The 20,424-nt window shown below is 37.3% G+C and overlaps 1 protein-coding gene across 3 annotated transcripts in view; it reads right to left on the bottom strand.

Moving 5' to 3' along the window:
* THSD7B (thrombospondin type 1 domain containing 7B) overlaps nt 1-20,424 on the bottom strand; it is an 842,386-nt gene that overhangs the window by 520,463 nt on the left and 301,499 nt on the right. For all 3 annotated transcript variants that reach the window (XM_079135600.1, XM_079135599.1, XM_079135601.1), the window contains exons 4-5: nt 18,952-19,200; nt 6,086-6,255 (exon numbers count right to left, since the gene is read on the bottom strand). In XM_079135600.1, coding sequence (XP_078991726.1) covers nt 6,086-6,255; nt 18,952-19,200 — 419 coding nt within the window. The remainder of the gene's footprint in view (nt 1-6,085; nt 6,256-18,951; nt 19,201-20,424) is intronic.

Genomic DNA, 20,424 nt, shown 5'->3' with positions numbered 1-20,424 from the left:
AGAGGAATGCAATAAAACTCATCATACCATTCCCTCATCTTGAGATTTCCATGTTCTTTTTACATGTTGGACACTGGTGCTTAAGAATATAAACAAGAAGGAACCTAGTCTGACCTTCAGGGCCTATATGAGATGATGTGTAACAAAGACAATGATATCAATGGTTAGAAACCAGGCAGACACTGATGTGTAATTGCAGGAGTATAGACTAAGTGCTATAGGATGAGGAAAGCTAAAATATCAATGCAAAACCATTGGGAAAAATCCAAACTCATATCCAGTTTTAGGTCCTTGACAACTTCCTCTATGATACCACATGCTTTGGTTTCAATAACACGTAGCATTGAAATATTAATGTGGTTGTGTTAATTATGAAGAAATATATAACACCTTGTGCAAAGGAGAACATCTGTTTTTCCTCCTTAGAAAATCAAATTAAACAGAACACACATGGCATCAAAGAAGGCTGTTTTCCCACAAACCATTTGTTTTCAAGGAGCAACCTCTACTCGGTATAATGCTTTCTCTTAAATACCCTTCTTCTCTCATCTGTACAAGGAAGCTCTCTGCTGCTCTCATTTAAATCATGTAAATTATACCTTGAGTTAAATAAAGTAGGAAAATTTTAATGTCAAGAACTGCCTGATAATTTAATGGATACGTACAGTAGGAACTCTCCAATTTTTTCTAAGCATAGTAAGTCAATAAACATTACTATATTTTACTAATATAATTTTATTATATTTGATTTTAAAAAAACACCAAACTTAGATACAGAAGCATTCAAACATAACCAATATAAACCAACTTCAATTTAGATTCCTGGTGATGTAGTTGCCTCTAAGTATGGAATGCTCCTTTTCTCCTAAACTTTTCTCAGCTTTTACTCTTTGGGAGAGAATATTTAAACTATATTCATTTATTTCTATGTATCTATCTAAGTCTTACATGGCTTATGTTTGCCTCTGAAATAGAATAGGGCTTAAACTATGAAATACATATTATTACTTACACTAGATGTTCTATTTCACTCATTTATAGAAAATACAGGCAATAAGTTTGTCCACACTCAACCATGGAACGGTGACACTGTAAGTGTTCTTCTCAAACAAAAAAAAAAAAAAAATGGAATCAATCCTATAAATCTTGAGCATCTGATTGGTACAGGAACCTATACCAATAACCAAATTTAGTCCTAAATAGTTTGTAGGTTTAAGATATAAGCTGAGAGATAACAGCCCAATGGAAAGGTCCTTGAGGTTATCCTTTACCCTCCTCCTTCCTCATTCCTTCCTCGTTTTCCTCCTCTCTTCTTCTTGTTAAGGACAAGGAACAACCACCTGGCTTCATTTGCCTCTCCCACTTCCATCACTGCCTGCTTCATTAAGAGGAGAGAGAGAGAATATCAGCCTGTTGATAATTATCGTCTACTTCCCTTTGCTGACTCTCTCTACATCCATGATCCCAATAATTGAGGATGTTTCCAAGGAGGAACATTGCCAGCCAAGAGCCTTATCTCTCTTGGCCTCATGTGAATTGTCATCAAGTAGCCTGCTGTTAATTAGCAAAGGTCATTTCATTCAGTTATCTCTGCTTTTCTGTTAGCACAAAGAGAGAAAATGCTACCACCCCATTTAAACAGTCTCATTTCTCCTCTCAGGTTGACAGGAAGTGAAGTTCTCAGCACGCCACTTTTCTGGCACCTTATTCTCACACCCAAATGAGATTATTGACTTTAAAACTGATTTCTAAAGCCAGGTAAAGAACATTCCCAGTCTCTCAAATGATGGTGGAATATCTCTTCCAATTGCCCCTTAAGCAATCTGTTCATCTTTTCAAACTGTAAATTACTTTATTCCATATCTCAAAACTTTCCTGGATTATCAGGTAAGTTTTCAAATAGGACATGACCACTCATGAGAATAATCTTTCTGGCAGTTCTACATACTTATGTACAGATAAGCCTATGAAATTTCTTTCTTGCTTTATTAAGGTAGGTGGGGGAAAGGCTGCCACAAGTACATATACTCTCAAAATTGAACTACTAACTTGTGAATAGCACAGAAGGCCTTGTTTTCCAGTGCCCTTGTGACTTCCTTCTTCTCTGAGCTCTCCATACAACAATGGACATGCCACCACCAAACACGGGCATCTCCAGTTCTATTCATATGCTCTTCCTCACAAATTTAGAACATTCTGTCCTTCTGATCCTCCAGATCCCTAAAGTGCTGCTTCCTCTATGAAGATTATGTCCAGGCATCACTAAATGGTTTTAACCAGGTGATGTATGCAATGATCACAAGACTTAAGACATAATAGCATAATTATCAATTTAACTGTTTTTCTAATTAAAAACTAGTAAATTATGGAAGGGCACCTTTATAACAGCAGTGCCTGGAATGCAGCATAAAACATAGCTGATACATGACAAATTGTTTTTGGGGGGAAAAAATGATTATCACTTATTTTAATTTACCAAATCAATATAGTACCTATAATGGAAGAATTAAGATTGGTACAACATTTATGTGACTGATAAAACTTCCAAGTCAGAATTAAAACCTTAAAAAAATGATGTCTTCATACAGTACCTAGCATTCCAGGACATGTCCCTTATCTGCTCATGTTCTCCCTTCATACCAACTCTGGGCCCAGCCTGATAAAGACAACCCTAGTGGGGTAGAGGAGGTGACTGATTAATTTAACAAACAGTTCAAAGCTGCTAAGTCTCATTCCTGAAATAGCTATGTTAATTTGATACCAAATAATAAATGTGAAATATATAAACGTGTATCTGAAATACATACCTATGTGTGTGCATTTTATATATCTCCAACCCCACGCCAGGCTGTCTCTACCCAACTGCAAGCAGACCAACATTTATCCTGATTCTTAAATTGCTCGTTTTTCACTTTGCCATATGAATACATTCTATTTGAAAACTTTTCACTCCACATTTGTTGACATCCCAGTCTCTGGGTCATATCATTATAGATAGAATAAATTTGCCCTGATCTTTATTAGATTTTGAAGATACATTCCTTGTTTCACATGTTACCTTCTGAGAAATGATTCTTGAATACAGCCTGAGTGGGTTTAATTTTATTTGAGAAAATAGCAAGAAGAAAGTGATCTTACCATATCCAAGATTTTAGATTTATAAGTAAGCATCACTTTTGCTGATGCCTCTTAATTGTAAAAAAACAACTTGTAAACAAAATCTTAAATACCCCTCATTTCATTCTCAATGCTATTGGCTTTGCTAATGTACTGGTAATATTTCTCTTATGGATTATTATAGGATTATTTGGGCTATATTTAAAATAGCACATGAACACTGAATAATGGTATCAGGTAAATATTTCCAAAGTATCAGAACACTGTTCTACAAACACCATGAGAATGAGATTTAAGGGGGATGAGGCATCCCCAAAGTAAGTCGTTAATGAATCACATCAACATCTTGATTCATCCTTAGGATCTAGGCTAGCTCAAGAAATTTGGAACAGCTGGGAATTAGTATTGTTTTTCATTCTGGCATCTGGAATTCTATTATATTCTAATGCATGAGGGATCCATGCAAATAGAACTTGATATTTTCTTCCCAAAATTGTGTATTCCTCTAAGGTTGGGGTCTTGGAACGCATACTAGCTAACTTACAGTGGATGGGGGAATTTTATAAGGAAAAAAGATAAGCAATTACACTCCAGGGAGTCAACAGAGAGAGTAACTGAGTCCAAAGGAAAATTAACCTGTGGTGAAATCATTTATGACTAAGAAAGGACCTTCCAAAATCAATGCTATGAAACAAAAATGCCTTCTTTCCCCATAATTTAAAATAATAATAGTTTTTAAAAGTTGAACACAGAAACTGGAAAACAAGATGTGGCATCAATTTTGGTCTTCATTATGTTAGCAGAAGATGGTAGAAAATTTAAATTCTGCCTATTTAATTTGTCAAATGCTCACGGGCCTCTTACAGCAGGAACTCAATTGTTCTCTTGTTTTTACCTTGGGCCAAGAAGAAAGTCAATGTTGCCAGGTATGTCAAGAAATATGTATAAATGATAAACAGTAAGAAATGAAAGCATTTAAGAGAAAAGAATGGCTGGACACAATAGAGCACCCTTGTAAATCCAACCACTCAGGAGGCTGAAACAGGAGGATCACAAATCTGAGGCCAGCCTGGGCAACTTAGTGAGGCTCTGTCTCAAAATAGAATTTAAAAAGGGCTCAGGATGTAGAGCGCCCCTGTGTTCAATCCCCAGTATTGAAAAAATTAATTAACTTATTAATTAAAGTACTAGTTGAACAAGTTTTACTTGCATAAAAGAGTAAAGCAACACCATTGGTGATAACTACAAAGGTGAGTAGTAAGCTCTTGCATGAGTTTGATGTAGCCATACCATTGTGGTTTTACTCACTGTATTCAATGCTACGTAAGAGCACATGGTCATGAAACATATGATGCATTTACATCTTGGCCCCTCATTAGACCTCCTCTCTCTGAGAACTCAGCTATCAGACTGAGAGATTTTAAGTACTTTGTTTCCATGTGAACCCTGGTACTAATTTTGAAGTATGCATTGATAAGATATATTCCTAGGCTGCTAAACCGTAAATAACTCCCTTTCTTTGTTTATCCTCCACCATGTAGCACCTAATTTCCAAGTCTAAGAGACCACCTTTCTACTTTCTTCGTAATTGTACTCCTTCTGCACAATATGTTTCCATTAAGAAACCTGGAAATACTAAGGTCAAAGAAACTTAGGAAATAGGTGATCAATAAGAAACTTTTTGAAGATGCAAATTTCAATACATGATTCAAAATTGAACCTGAAAATAGGCTAAAAAATATCAAATCTACATTTTTTAAAAATTTATGTGTCCCTCCTGGAGCTGTAGACAGTAGTAAAAGGGGAGAGAGGATGTGGGATGCAAAGAACACCAACGTTTGGCAAAATAACTTAGAATTTTTTTATCTAAATTCTGTTCCTCCAAATTCAGAAAAGTAAGCAAAGTCACATTTTGTATTGAAATAGAAAGTAAGTTGTCACTTTCCAAAAGAGAATTTAAAGAAGAAAGAAAATATGGCTACTATTTTTTAAAATAACTCTAGACCAATAAGTGTGAATCTGTAAATTTAATTATTTAAGCAAAATGCTAAGAAGTCTATAAAGATTATTATACAAGGTGATCATCTAATTCTAATGTTCCTAGATGCTTCTCGAACTCTGGGAGTACATGCCACAAAAGTATCTGGCATGAAAAGATTTTAAAAAGAAAAGGAATGCATTACCACAGCAAGAAAGCTTTCACCTTCCACCCTAACCAATGTCCACATGCAAGTGTGCACGCATGCTTGGTAAGCCCAAGGAAACATCCTACTTTACCTTCTCTGTATGGGCCCTGCCTGTGTCCTCCAACATGGCTGGAAGAGGTCACACATTTTTCTAGGATAGAAGCATTGTTGTTCATGGTTGGTTTTTCATCCAGTGACTTGCCTAAATTGAAGCAAGTTCCCCAGTCTCTACATGTTATTACTCTCCCAAAATCTGCAACAAGGGGATTAGGGCTGAGGGTGTATCTGGCTAAGAGAGAATTCTATATGGAAAAAGCTACTCCTTTTTTCTCCTCCACTTCCCCTTCTTCTGTTTTTCAAGTAATTTTTTTGTAAAAGGTGGATCTTTGACATTTGAAAGGGATAGGCCTGTAGAAATTTGTACATTCACAAAATTAAAAAAAAAATACTCTGAGAAGAAAAAAAAATGCTATCCATTCATTACTAATAGTCTTACTCTAGCTCACCAGTCACATGGAATGTAGCATCCACTTATACTACATATTTTTGGTATGTTTTCTCCCTTAACTTCCACAACAAACCTTTGGTGAGAGATGTTATTATTATTACTATTTTTTAACTATTCCACAATTGAGGGTAGTTTGCAAATGGACAACAAAACAAATATTAAATTTATGAATGCTAAGGGTCCATTCTATATCAAGAAGAATGGTAGGAGATGGTGTTTGAGTTGATTTCCCTTCCAACCAGCAGCACCATCTATCCGGGAACTGGCTGCCTACCTTCCTTGGCCCTCTGTGCAGTGGCTGCTGGTGTGCTCTGGGCACAATACACCTCCCGGGTCTGGATCCCACCGCCGCAAACAGGTCCTGTCACATGCCAATGGGGGTCCTGCTGCTCCAGGAGGGGAGAGACTTGGCATTCTTTCCACTCAGATGTTCTCCAGGAATACCTGTTTTGTTTGATTCATTTAAAAGAAGAAGAGGCAATAAGGAAAATATACAATTCTAAATAAAACAAGTCATGACAGTAAGTGTATATAAAAATCTCTCTAGGTCCAAGTCTGTGCATAAAGAAGTTACTGGTGTTGAATTACTAAATCCCTAATATTCTCTAGAGAAACCACAGCAATTCATCATTGTAATAGCACAGCATGATCCAAAGAGGGAAACTAATGTGGATAAACCAGTGGGTGTGGTCTCAGCTCCAAAGCTGGAAAAGAGTGAAAAATTTGAAGAAAGAACTGTAAACCCAATGAGCCTAATGTCTGGCAGCTAAAATTGTAATCGGGTTGCACTTCACAGCCTTCCAGATGACAGTGTGCAAAAGTTAGTCATTCTTTTTTAATTAGCAGAGTAGTATGTGAATGTGGGAAGTTGTGAATATGTTATTTCAAATTGGCAGAGATGATCTACATTTCAGTCTTTTTGAAGCAGGAAACTTTTTGTATCCATTGACCCCCTGCCAGTGGGACAAAGTATGTATGTTAAAACAGTGTCACTATATTTAAGTAAATAATACTTGTTTGTATATGCAGCCATGCTGTTAATTAAACTGACTCAGGAATATATCTTTCTGGTTTATAACTGGTCAGGAAATTCTCCAATATACACAAACACACACACACACACACACACACACACACACACGAGGGAGAAACACAATGTAGTTGTATACAAAACTACAGGAAACAAAATTATTATATCACTATATTCATACTTGGATGATTATTTCAGAAATAATTTCTTTTGTATAGCATTCCTCAAGCCTACAACATGAATATAAATGAATATAACCCTACAATAGCCCTATGGTATTCACATAAAATAAAAACTGCCTAACTACTGAAATAGTAAAGAAAACTTATGAATATCCTATCTTCTGTTCTATTTTAGATGTGAAGAAAAATTTATTGGGTTTATGATTGTTTAAAATAAATATTAAAATAATAAAAAAAAAAAACCTACCATGTCACCCAGACCCTGGCCTTACAGAAACTAGAGTAAAATTGAAAACAAATAATTTTTGTCAAAATAAGGAAGCAAATTCTTAAGAAACCTAATAGTGACCAAACAATCAATGGGACAAAAGCATGTATGTAAAAATATCATTGTATAAAGCTTGAAAGCTGATAATCATTCATCTTATAAAAAGCTCATGAGGCTGGGGATATAGCTCAGTTGGTAGAGTGCTTGCCTCGCAAGCACAAGGCCCTGGATTCAATCCCCAGTACTCCCCCACCCCCAAAAAAAGTTCATTCTAGAAAAAGGATTTAGATAATCATTTGGGGCTTGTTCTAACAGAATTTTGTTCCCTCAGTCTCACTACTTCATTTTCACATGGCTTTTCCCAGGCTTAAAAACTCGTCCATGGGCAAGTGAAGAGTGGAGGGTGGAGTTTAGGTACTGCTCCTACCAGGTGAGTAGAAACAGCAATATGTTTCTAATTCCTGGCACTGAGAGACTGAGAGAGGACCAGTTCTCTCTAGAGACCGCCATTCTCTAGAGCTAGAGCTTCAAAGTTGTTCCTCCTCAGAGTTCTTACCATAACTCCATAGTCACCCAAGTACATGACTTGTTCTTCCTGTTTCTGAGGACACAGCTCTGTATTCCAGGGGCAAATGCAATCGAGTTGGTGTCTATGTGGCTGGATGGTTACTAAGTTCTCAAACCCTCCCCTTCCAAGAATTCCCTAAAGGAAGAACTCTATGGCTTATGAGAAGTGAGATACAGAAGTTGATTTCAAGGCTGCTATGACATAAGCAATAAGAAAGACCAACAAACAGGGGCCATGTGGTATGGATAACAAGGTTGCTTTAGTGTCATAGTGATCTGATCTGAATATGAGATTTGCCACTACTAGTCATTTGACTTCATCCCAAACTCTGTTTTTCCATTTATAAAATGGGGAAAATAATACCCAATATTGACCTTGATATATAAATTCACTAAATATTAATTCCCTTTCTTATGTCCTTCTACATGTACTATTTGCCCCTTGCTGCCTCAAATACAGACACACACACACACACAAATACACATACACACACACAAACACTCTTACCATTTGATTTATGAGGATTTCATCAGATGTCCTAATATTAGAGATCCAGTTTTGCCAGTATAAATTATGGCAACCCAAGATCATCAAATAGCATTTAAAAAAATAAAGTTTTAGAATTATAGCAAGTCACATTAATTTGTTTGCTTGTTTGAAAAGAATAGGCCATACTGTATAAATTGCTTTTTCAATTAATTTATCATGACCTTATAAAAATTAGCATGAAGGGATTTTGGAAGTCATTAGAGAGAAAAATGAAAAGGAAACTTTAATGACTATGGTTTTACAAAAAAATAACAAAAACTCTGTTGGTAGCTCATTAACCAAAACTACCCAACTTTCATTCACCGGCAATTGGAAAAATCTCTAAAGAAATTTAGGACATTTATCACTATCACTATTTACCACCTCAGAGAAAATGCCGACCCAGCAAGAAGCAGAGGGGGGGAAAAAGCATCCAGTCAGAAACACCTTTACTCCTTTTTGAATGTGGATCATTTCATAGTCTTTGCTCATCCTCTTTTACTTTACGTTTTTCAAAAGCCCTATCTATGTTTAGTTACAAATCACCCGGCAGCCATAAAAACCAAACACCCTGAACGCCACCAACCTGAGAAAGCGTCTCTAGGATCTGACAGAATAAGAAATCAAAGGAGTCTGCTCAGCTAAACGTTACTCCCCTTTTCCTTTAGAAGTTTTTACAATGACAGTCCTCTGGCCTCCGGAAAACTTGGCTTCTTGATTCCTGGGATAGTCTCTTTAATGACTAAGACTGTGTCAAAGACCAGGCCACTTGCAGCTGCTGTCTTCCACTCCGATGCCTTCCAAGGCATCATTTTGTCCTCCTGCTTAGGAGGGGAAAATGGAGAGCCTCAAAGACCACAGTCCCACCTCTTAGGAGTGAGCAGCACTTTGAAGTGAGCTGTGTGAATGTCTCACATTGAGCAGATGAACATAGAATAAAAGAAGTAAATCAATCCCTGTGGCCCCCTACCCTTACAAGTATATAGGATCAATTGCTTTTTACAGAGGGTCTGGTTAAATAGAATAAAGATGGCATTTATTTATTTGGTCTACTGGGGTATCACTACATATCCTTCAGGTAATAAATATAATGGTCAACATTTTCTGCCTGATTATTCTATGCCAGGCCCTGCACCAATGAGTTTAGGTACATGCTTCATTTAATTTCTCAACAACCCTATGATGAAAATATCACTTCTTCTTTCACAGATGAGAAAATTGATATAAAGAGTAAGTAACTCTTCCAAGGTCACAAAAGTAAAGGGAGAACAGGATTCAGCATCAGGTAGATCGGATTTTAAAGCATATCTTTTTAATGAAATGGCATTCTGGTGAATTAAAACAATGAATGGAAAACCCATGAAATCCAATCAGGACTTCAGGAAACAATAGAGAAACATGTGCCTCACTCTAACATGAACAAAAAATATTGTTATTAGTTGGATAAAGTGCACTATTGACTGAAACAATAACAAATATATATACATATAGGTACATATGCATATGTGTGTGTATTTACATATACAGATGTTCAGTTGGTGATAATGATATCATCAGTGACTACTGCCAATATCATGTAACATTTCATATTGCCAAAATATTTTTCTTGTACTCTCACACATAAACACAGTTTAAGACTATTTCATAGCCACTCATGTTCAGTACTGTGGTTACAAAGAACCAAACTGTAGCATTTTTAGGAGATAAAAATAGCTAGAAATAGAATCAAAGGTAAGCCAAATAAAGAAATCTCTAATTATAAAAATTCAAAATTCCCACTAATAGATATACATGCCAACTTTCTAAAGGTGAATGGCTTTTGAAAGCACTAAAGTCAAACACTACATACTGTTCCCCAATCATTCTGAGTATTAGACAATCCTGATGTCCATTCATGTGAGAATGATTTCAATGTCCCTAGTGTCAGCCACTCTGAAACCCCAAACATCTGAGAAGGGAAATGCTAACAACTCAAATTCTGAATCTGCAGAGAAGACAACTGCTATAGTGCCATTCTATTAAGATAAAATTATGTTAAGAGACAATACAGAAAGGAGTTAACAAGCAAGCTGAGTTACAAATGAAATAGGCCTGCCCAAATAGCAAGTGAATCACTTACTCATCCATGTATTCAACTCATCCTTTCCTTCAACAAGTAAATTCTTGAGCTCCAGCATGCGACGAGGATGATTTTGGACAATAGTGAGCATGGCAAAGCCCCTGACCTTGGGAGGACTGTCTTCTAGTGGGATAGTCAGGCAAAAATGTAACAATACATAACATGGTATCAGATAAACTGCAGAGTGGAGACATGGACCAGGAGAGTAATTTCAGCACCATATGAGGAAAATCCTTAGCATCCCAAACAAAATGAGGCAGTGAGCACAAGACTAGGTGGACAAGAAGTGTTCTAGGCAGAGAAAAAAGTGTGTTCAAAGGTCCAGGTGGAGAGTGCTTGACACACTCTATGGGCAGCACAAAGCCAGTGTGGCTGGGGCAAGTGGATGTGGGTACAGGGGCAGAGACAGGAAATGAGGAGTCAAGAGTCAGGCCATATATAAACTCTTGCATGCGTTTTTCAAACACAATGGGAAATCATGGAACGATCTGAGGAAAATGGTGACATGGTGTTACAATTTAACCTTTCAAAGGAGCACCCTGGCTATTGGGTGAAGAATGGGGAGATGAAGCCAGAGGAGTGTGGAGGGCTCTGGAAGTCTAGAGGAGACCATGCAGTTTCAGCCACAGCAATGAGAGGGAGTGTGGTGGGAAGGGATTAGATTCTGGATACATTTTGAAGGTGGAGATAATCTTCTAAGAGATTAGAAATGTGATTGGAGAGAGAGAGAGAAGCATGATAAATGACTTCAACGTTTTTTTCTTTTTGCCCCACACATTAGCAGTGTGATTTCTAGGCACTAAATACTTGAGTCACAAAGCCCAGGAGAGGGAACAAAATCCCAAACATCAGGACAATCATATAACTTTTCTCCCCTGAAACTCATTGCCCAACTTCTTCACATTTCTTTATATTTAAAGTCTGCTCTTAGGAAATAGTCAATAAATGTATCCACATAAGGTAGAAACAGTTAAGATTTAATATACTATAATTCTCAGGAGATATATATGCAGCTTAAAAAAAAAGAAATAGATTAACTCAAAGAAAGGGATCTAACTATGGAAATATATATCCTCATCAAGAGATACAGGAAGCAAATTTTGGATTAAGAAAGCCTACTCAAGATTTTGGAATTAAATAACTTAGGTTTTCAGCTTGGCTTCCTGGGAGTCATGCTGTGCAACCTAGAGAGTCATAATTAAACTAGTCCCTAAATTGAGAGGGGGGAGGGGACAGAAGTAAATAATTCATTGCTGCAAAGCAATGAGTAGAGCTAGCCTAAATTATCAAAGTCTAAATTAGGAAAGTTGGCACATTCAGTGATAATTCTTAAAAGACCTTCATCCTATTAATGTGACATAAAGTAATTCTAATAGCAATAAGATGCCCAGGCCAGCATATATTTACAGCAACCTCTGCCCTTTAGAATCCAAGCAGTATCACCTTTATAAGTCTTAGAAATGCTTACAAAGTGTGGATTTATTTTTTCCTTCTTCTGAATTAAATTAGATTTAAAGCATGGCAACATGGAATAGAATCTTAAGTGATTTAATGATGGCAGATTGAAAGAATAATTGCATTAGTTAATAGTCATGTTTTGACTGAGCAAGTATAGATTTGCAAACACTCCTGGGCTGAAATACTAGTGCAAGGTATTCAAATTAAATGTGAGTGTATGTTAAAAATCATTGTACTGCAGCATGACTAATTTATGATAATGTCTGTTGTCCTTTTAAAGTTGTAAAGGCTTTTAGAAAAGAATTAACTTGTCATATTTTGCTGAACAGATGACCAAAATAAAGGGAACTGATCAAGCTTCATACATTTTATGCTCTAGTAATTTTTTATTGGGTAGAGTGGGGCTATTGATTACGGAAAGCCACTCTAAAGTGTAAAGCTCTTTGCTCTTCAGCAGATGGCTTTGCTTGCCAAACTCCATATGTATTATTAATGGACTTCTATCGCTATGCACAGCACTTAACAGTACGTTAACTTTCTTAGACTAGCTGGGGAACAAATCTTCCATCCAGGAGGACTTCAAGTGGCCTGATGGGGACTCATGAAACAACATGCACCAGAACAGGCACACCCAATAAAAAAGTGTCAGTCTCCTATGAAAACAATTTCCAGATTCTTTAAAAACTTTTGTTCCTTTCCTAAAAGAGATTCTCCTGAGAGTTGCATGTTGGACTTCCTCTATTCTCCTGCTGCAGAAAAGCTGCTTAACTAACTGAAAACAGCACTTTCTAAGGGAATCCCTTAGTTTATTTGACAACCCTTTTGTGAGTCCCTATTATGTACAGGATATTAGGTACAGTGATAGAAATCAATGGGAGAAGATTCAAAAAATGCAATTGGTGATGTGTGTCAGAAGGTAAAGTTCACACAAATTTAAACTGTGATCTCATTCTTCACCCTTCCTGAGGCAACTCTTGTAACCAGTGACAACATATTTTCATCTGGAAAACCAGACACAATGCCAGCAGGAGCAGGATGGCCATTCTGGACCATGGCAAGCTCCACATGTCCATTCCTGTCCTGGATAGAGGTCCTCATTTGATCTCCTTGATGATGCTAATTTCAGTTTCTCTTTGTAAAAATACCTCCGACTCCTTTGTGCACATTATTTAATAACTGTATGCACAGAATGAAGTACTCTGTGAATGATAACATTCTGGGGTGCCCTGTACTTGAACATTCATTCATTTATCCAGTGTTTACTGAGCATTTACTATGAGTCAGACACTTTTTCTAGATGCTACTTGAAGGTGGAGAAAAAAAAAGAAACAAAATAGCTTACATCCACATGTGTGAAGTGATGAATGAGAACATTATAAACTACTATACATTTTTAGTGGACATGGTGATGATGTTTTGCATGCTCTAGTTCTGAAAGAAGAAAGTAGAAAAGATTCCTAAGATAAGTAAGCTAAGTGACTGAAAATCTCAGTTCTCTGAATTCTTTAGTGATTAACGCAGTGGCAGGCCCAAGCAGGTATTGAGCAAACATCACTTCAAAGACGTATCACGCTGTTTCAGTTGGCAAGGGGAGTACAGAATCAAGGCAAATTCTCATTCTCCCTCCATTCTTGGGCACCACCTTTAAAATTCCATTAACTCATTTTCAGAATTTTCTCAAGAAGAATAATTCCATCTAGAAAAATCCAAAATTGAGTTCAGTGCCTCAAAAAAGATGTCAGAGAGAATCAGGCTGGTTGTTTTAACAAGCAAATCCAACGTGGGGTCCAAGGGGCCCAGGGCAATCTCTCAGCATGAGTTTGCACAGACTGATATTTTATAAAGAATTTCAAGCTTTCCCATACTTAGGATCAATTCATACATACCAGAAACAGGAAACATGGATTAAAAGAGTCTAGCTATTCAGTGCCAGACCAGAGTATTGAAAGGACTTTCAACAAACTGGCTATTCTGTGTGGTAATATCACAGTTTATGTAATACTATCATCCATGAAACTTTTGCCTTGAGATTTTCTTAAGAGTTTTCCTCTGTGTTGGTCACTGTCACCATTTAATAATGCTGTCTGCTATTCAATTTTCAACTTTAAATGATCATCTAAGAGACAGAACAGCTATTTTCACATGAAAACTGCTGCCTCCCTGTGGGGTGGTAGAAGTTGCTAGAGGGTCATCTGAGGTGTCACTTCTGAGAAAGACGTCTGCAGTTGACATTTTGTCAATATTCTTGTGTCTCCAGCTAGCCTGGCGCTCTCTACTTAAGCACAAGGGATCTTGAGTCATAGCTGTCCCAGAATCAGGTTGTGTCTCAGACCTGTGACATGAAGCATTTAAAGCATTATAGTCCTGTGCCCTTTGTCTTTATACTGTCTAGTAAACAAAGCTGCCACATCCTTTCAGGTGATAAAATGCATTTCACCATCCCCTTGGTTGAGATGTAGGATCTCATGCTTTAGATATTAATCAGGACACAGGAAAGAACCAAGTTCCAAGGTTCTTTTCTTGGTTCTTTCTCACACAATGCATCTTTCTCAGTATTTGGGGACAGAGGACAATGCCGGATGATCATAGAGAACCACAGCAAGAGTGAAGGTGGAAAGTGACAAGTAGATTCATCCTGTCTCTCTCATATCCATCCCCTCCCTCCGGTATACTCTGTGTTTAGTATTATGTGTAGTTGGGGTGGGGGAGCATAAAATCACCAGTCAACTGTATAATGCTGGAGGAAGCAGTTTCTGGGGTCTGTGAGTTTTGTTCAAAACCCACATCTCTGAAACAAATTTAAGGCTACTGAGTGCTAACTCCCATGTGGTTTTAAATATCTGGTATCTGCATAACATAGACTGGTTCCTATCTCATTTCAGGTTCAGTCACCTGTCCAAGGCAACTTCTACTGGTTCCAGAGAGTAACGCCATGATGGACTCCTCTTGGTTACATTCCTTGGTTTATCATGCCTTAGGGACTGACACTCAGGGTTCATAGTTAAAATGCTGACAAAGAGAGCCCAGTTGATGAGAGTGTCCCACAGAGCTATGCAACTGAAGAATATTAACAAGTAAGGACTAAAGAACTTCTCTACTATACTTTGGGATGTTTCCCCCTCATTAACTAAGTAGCTAATTTACTCACTGCCTTTAAATACCAATCCCCTCTTTCAACACTGCTTGTTCAAATGAGGCTTCTCTAATGACCCTGCATAATTCTATAATCTGAGCTGACGCCCATCTCAGTATTCCAGAAGCTTCTACCTTTACCTTGCTCTAGTCTAGTATTTATTTTTTTGGGGGGTATGCTGAGGATGGAACTCAGGGGCACTCAGCCACTGAGCCACATCCCCAGCGCTATTTGCTTGGTGCCTTACTTTTGCTGAGGCTGGCTTTGAACTCAGGATTCTCCTGCCTCAGCCTCCTGAGCTACTGGGATTACTGGCATGTGACACCGCGCCCAGCGTTGCTGTAATACTTTATGTTTTTCCATAACATATTCATATGTTATGAATATATATAGTTTAATTATTTACCTTCATTATGGTATAGTTTAATTATTTACCTTCATTAAGTTTCATGAGGGGAGGGAAATTTGTTTATTGTATTCTCTGAGATACCCCAAACACTTAACATAATACTTGGCATAGAGCAAGAGCTCAATGGGTACTTAATGAATGAATGAACACATCTTCAATTGCAAATATGACAGATTAGGGTAAAAGCCAAAGCACATTCTGGGACAGTTAAAAAATAATAATACGAGGACTCACGGAAATGTACATTTACTGCTGAGGAGAAATGGAGTGAATTAATTGTTTGATGCATAAGAATTGCTCATGAATTCTGGGAAAGGATAATGCATATTTCCGTTCCCTAATAGATTTTTTGTTTCCATTTTCCTTGTTCACAATGAATTTCAATCACTGATGTCAAACTAGAAACAGAAGTTAATGCACAACCTTTATTCTGTGTGGTATATCTTTCCTGTGGTAGAGGCCACAGCTCAGATTTCAGACAAATAAGAATGTCAACTGATGTTAATTTTGCTGCTGTTATTTATTCATTCTTCTTCCCACAACCAAGTAGAATCATTAGTTAACACATCATTGGCCACAGGAATTGCTGGTTGATATTTCAGTGAATTCTCCAAGACACCTACTTCCTAAAGATTCACCATTTGAAGAGGTTTATTGTTTTTAATAAGTTCCAAAATCAACAATATTTTCAAATAATAGAATTAGGGGACCAGATTCATCACTAGTGAAATTTGTAAGTTTCAAATTTCAGACATTAAGGATCAATCAAATGAAGATTATAACCAAAAATAAAAAATAATAAAATAAAAAATTTTAAATGAAGATCAACAAAGAAATTCATCTTAGGTACACATTGAATTATTATAACTCCAAAAATTTTTGGAGAAAAAAGATGGTGCATATAATTGCATATGTGTGTGTGTGTGTGTGTGTGTGTGTGTATACACATATATGAAGATATAAGATATATATGTGATTATATGTAAGATCAGGATATATATTCTATATATATATATCTTCTTATCTTGGTGCAATCTTCACTGAACCTATATGAGAGTCAGTGTGATGTAATGTGATGAACACTGACTTAAGAGCCAGAAGGACTTGAGCTAAAACTTTTTTTCCCTCAGTGACAGATTTATTTAGCAAGGCAGACACACATTCAACAGAAATTGCAGGATATCTTAAGGGAGAGACGTATTTGTGGGTAAAGGAGGAAAAATGCATTCAAGGGAAAATGCAGGCCACCTCAAGAGAGACAGCCTGAACTGAATCCTAACAATGTCAGTTTATACATCTCTCACTCACAGAATTGCCCCATTTGGATTATAAACTGTAGTTATTCTAAATAGTCTTTATAATTAGTTAATTAGTTAATCTGTTATAATTATTGGTCCACAGTAAATACTCAATGAAGATAGGCATAGTTTAACAAACGTAAGTGCAATCCAACTTTCTTAGCATCATCAGGAAAGTTTTCCCCTGACTTCAACAGGATTATAATAGTTTATGAAAAAGAAAATGGAGGTAGGTCTACAGATAAACAAATTATTGAAAGTGGCAGGAAGTTATCACTGGCCATTCCATGAAAAGAATAAAGTACCAAAGCACAAATATCAGTGTCATTTAACCCAGATTCCATTCCTGCCTACCTAACGTTGAGAAAACGTATGAATTATACTTCCATAGGGAAAATGATTTTCAAATTTCTCAGAAGAAATAAATTTCTATCCAATGAAATGATTATAGCATGCAGTCCTAAGAAAGGAGGAGTTCTTTTAATGGAGGAAACAAGTCCACCTGCAAGAAGCAACAATAATGGCCACCCTTTTGGTAGTACCATTTACCGGGCTTGTTATGTATCTGGCCTCATTTTTTAAGTGTATAACACAGACAGTATTTTTAGACACATTCTACTGAAAAGGGAAATGTCTTAGGGATGTTGCATAGCTTGTTCAAGCTTATAGAGCTAGTACGTCATAGAGATGCAATTTTAATTCAAGTATATCCAATCTCCAAAGGAACAGAGACCCCAGAATCATGCCCTCTCCAAGTCCTCCTCTGCTCAAAATTAGTGTTTGGAAAGACAGACATATAATGAACACAATGAGAAGAATTCTGTGAGACTGTGGATTAGTGTGTAAAGGATCACAAATTGCATCCACCTCCTCTGCATTTAAAGTAAGGAGTCTTTTTGGGGAAAAAAAAAAGTCCACTTGTAAAGGTTATGTTCAATCAACACTGATTTCACTTGTAAAGTGAAGGATCTCATAACAAAAACCTGCCTTTCTAACCCTTACTGCAAAACATACATTACATCAGGATGAAGGAATAGCCAGGATCAGCCCACTTGGTGGGTTATACCCAACTGCCCTTCCTAGAACACCAAATGATTAATTCACCCAAGAAATTACTTTTTCCTTGTTTTGCTTTTGTTTGGGTTCATGATTCTCAAATCTTATTAAGTCTGTAAGAAACTATAGAAAATATTTATTTTAAATAGATAGGGTTTAAAAGATGAAATTCAGGGGCTGGGGTTGTAGCTCAGTGGTACAGCACTTTCCTAGCACATGTGAGGTACTGGGATCAATCCTCAGCACTACACAACAATAAATAAATAAAGGTACTGTGTCCATTTACAACTAAAATCAATCAATCAATGAATGAATAAATAAATAAATAAAGATAAAGTTGAGGACAGCTATCCAGCAGAAATTACCACACAGATCCAACCCTAAAAGATTTATCAACAGCCAGTCTTACACAACTTCTAGTATCAGAACTAGCCAGCCCCTAGTAAGCAAGCAATCTGAAGGAAAATATGCAGGAGGCCTTTATCTGGTGAAATATAACCCGGCAAACTATAACTGAAGCCAACATGTTGAAACAGAGTAATTAATAGATAACCCTTTTTCCCTCTTGCTTTCTAAGGATTCTGAAATAGAAATAGTGCTACAGAGTAGCAATAAGATTGACCACTGAAAGTGCATTAGTCACTCATCAGCAATGCCACCTCAGGAATTATTTAAACTCTGTGGCCATTATTGGCCTCATTCAAAATTACTAGGAAGGTTTCAGAGGTTTTTATTAGAATTAGGTGTACCATGTTAGGTAATAATAACTAATAATTACTGAGCATTTACTATGTGTCAAGCACTAGATAAAGTAAGTACTGCTCTTAGGTAAGTAAAGGAAGGTATTAAAATTAAGTAATTGAATGAAATCCATATAGTTAGAAAGCCACAGAAGCAGGATTTGAACTTAGGGAGTCAGCATCAAAACCCATGCTCTTAGCCCACCACCCCATAATGACATCTATGGAACTCCCATATGAAGGAAAGACTCTATAAATGAGTCATGGCTACTTTTATTATTGTCAACATCCCTATCACCTCTCCAAATGAGGTCATATAATAAAAATGTTTGAGCAAAGAATGCACACTACCTGGGACATGGTTGCAGAAGTCCTCCTTCAACAATGCAGGCCTCTTTCTCTAGGAGTTCTGGACACTCCTTTCCACCACCAATGGCAATGTGCTTCACCTTCCGGCTCCTGCTCCTGAATCCTGGTGAGAGACTCCCTGAACGGCATGTCTTGGAGCAGGGGCTCCAGGAGGTCCACTCGGAGGTTTCGCAGTCTTTTGGCATGACACAGGGCTGAACAGTCAATGGGAAGAAGTCCTGCATACAAAGGCTGAAGGACAATAGCAGAAAACAGGAGGACAAGATGAAATGGATACAATCAATAAAAGTTTAAATTCTGACCATGAGAAGAAAAAAAAAAGTTTAATTCAGTATAAACTTTAAAGAGGAAGATATTTACTACTTGAAAAGTATTAGGAGCATCAATGATAGCATACTAGAGGACGTCACTCTTAAGAATGTGTACTCTAGGCAGGCTTGGTGGCACACGCCTGTAATTCCAGCAACTCACAAGGCTGAGGCAGGAGGATCACAAGTTCAAAGTGAGCCTCGGCAACGTAGCAAAAACCTATCTCAAAATAAAAAATTTTAAAAGGGCAGGGGTGTGGCTCTGCAGTTAAGTATCCCTGGGTTCAATCCCTGGAACCAAAAAAAGAAAAAAAACCCCACAAGATTGTGTACTCTGTTTTGCCTGAACCAATGAAGCTGTTTTACTTCAGCAAAATACATATGGAAGGTAGGCCTACCTGGTCCTGTCCAGAGCATTATCAGAAATAACAGAAGTCCTTCTAGGGTATTTCACTGAGGATGCAGCCCACTATTACCATTTATGGACTGGATCCCAAATGTGTTGCACCTTATAGACCACAACAACAATGGTATGAACTTAGATTGTATTATCTTCACTTTGCAGATAAGGAAACCTAAGTCCAGGGAGGCTATGTAATCTGTTCTTCACCAAACATAGGTAAATGGAAGCTTTAGAATCATCTACTCATTCTTTTAAGTATTGAGCAATTTTTGAAATAGGATAGTGATTGTTTCCTCACACTGTTAGGCTCTGAGCATCAATTTCCTCATCTGAAAATTTGAGTGAAATCAAGTAGACTGAAAGTCTAATTGCAAAACATAAATAAAGGGATGAAATAATGTGGCATTGTCATGAAGTCGACATAGAAGCATTTATGAGGAGGGGCGCCAGCACTGGTGAAGTGGGGATGAACCCAGGGCTAAACAGGCGGTGCTCAGGGAGAAGGATATCTAAGCTGCAATTTTAAAAGATAAATGGACGCTTCTTAGGCACAAAGGGAATGCTATTATAAGTCAAGGGGATAGCATATTCAAGCCTTGAAATCACACTTCATGGAAAAGGGAACCAGCCATATACTAGAGCTGGCTATACAGCTCCCAAGAGTCAACTGCTTAACTTTTAGGAATTCTGCAAGGCAACTGACTACATGTAAGTAACCTGAAATTGGCCAAGGTGGGAATATTT

This window comes from Sciurus vulgaris, assembly GCF_902686455.1.
Source record: "Sciurus vulgaris genome assembly, chromosome: 3".
Classification (NCBI taxonomy): Eukaryota; Metazoa; Chordata; class Mammalia; order Rodentia; family Sciuridae; genus Sciurus; species Sciurus vulgaris.
Note: the sequence above shows the minus strand (reverse complement) of the source record. Positions and strands in the feature narration are given on the sequence as shown.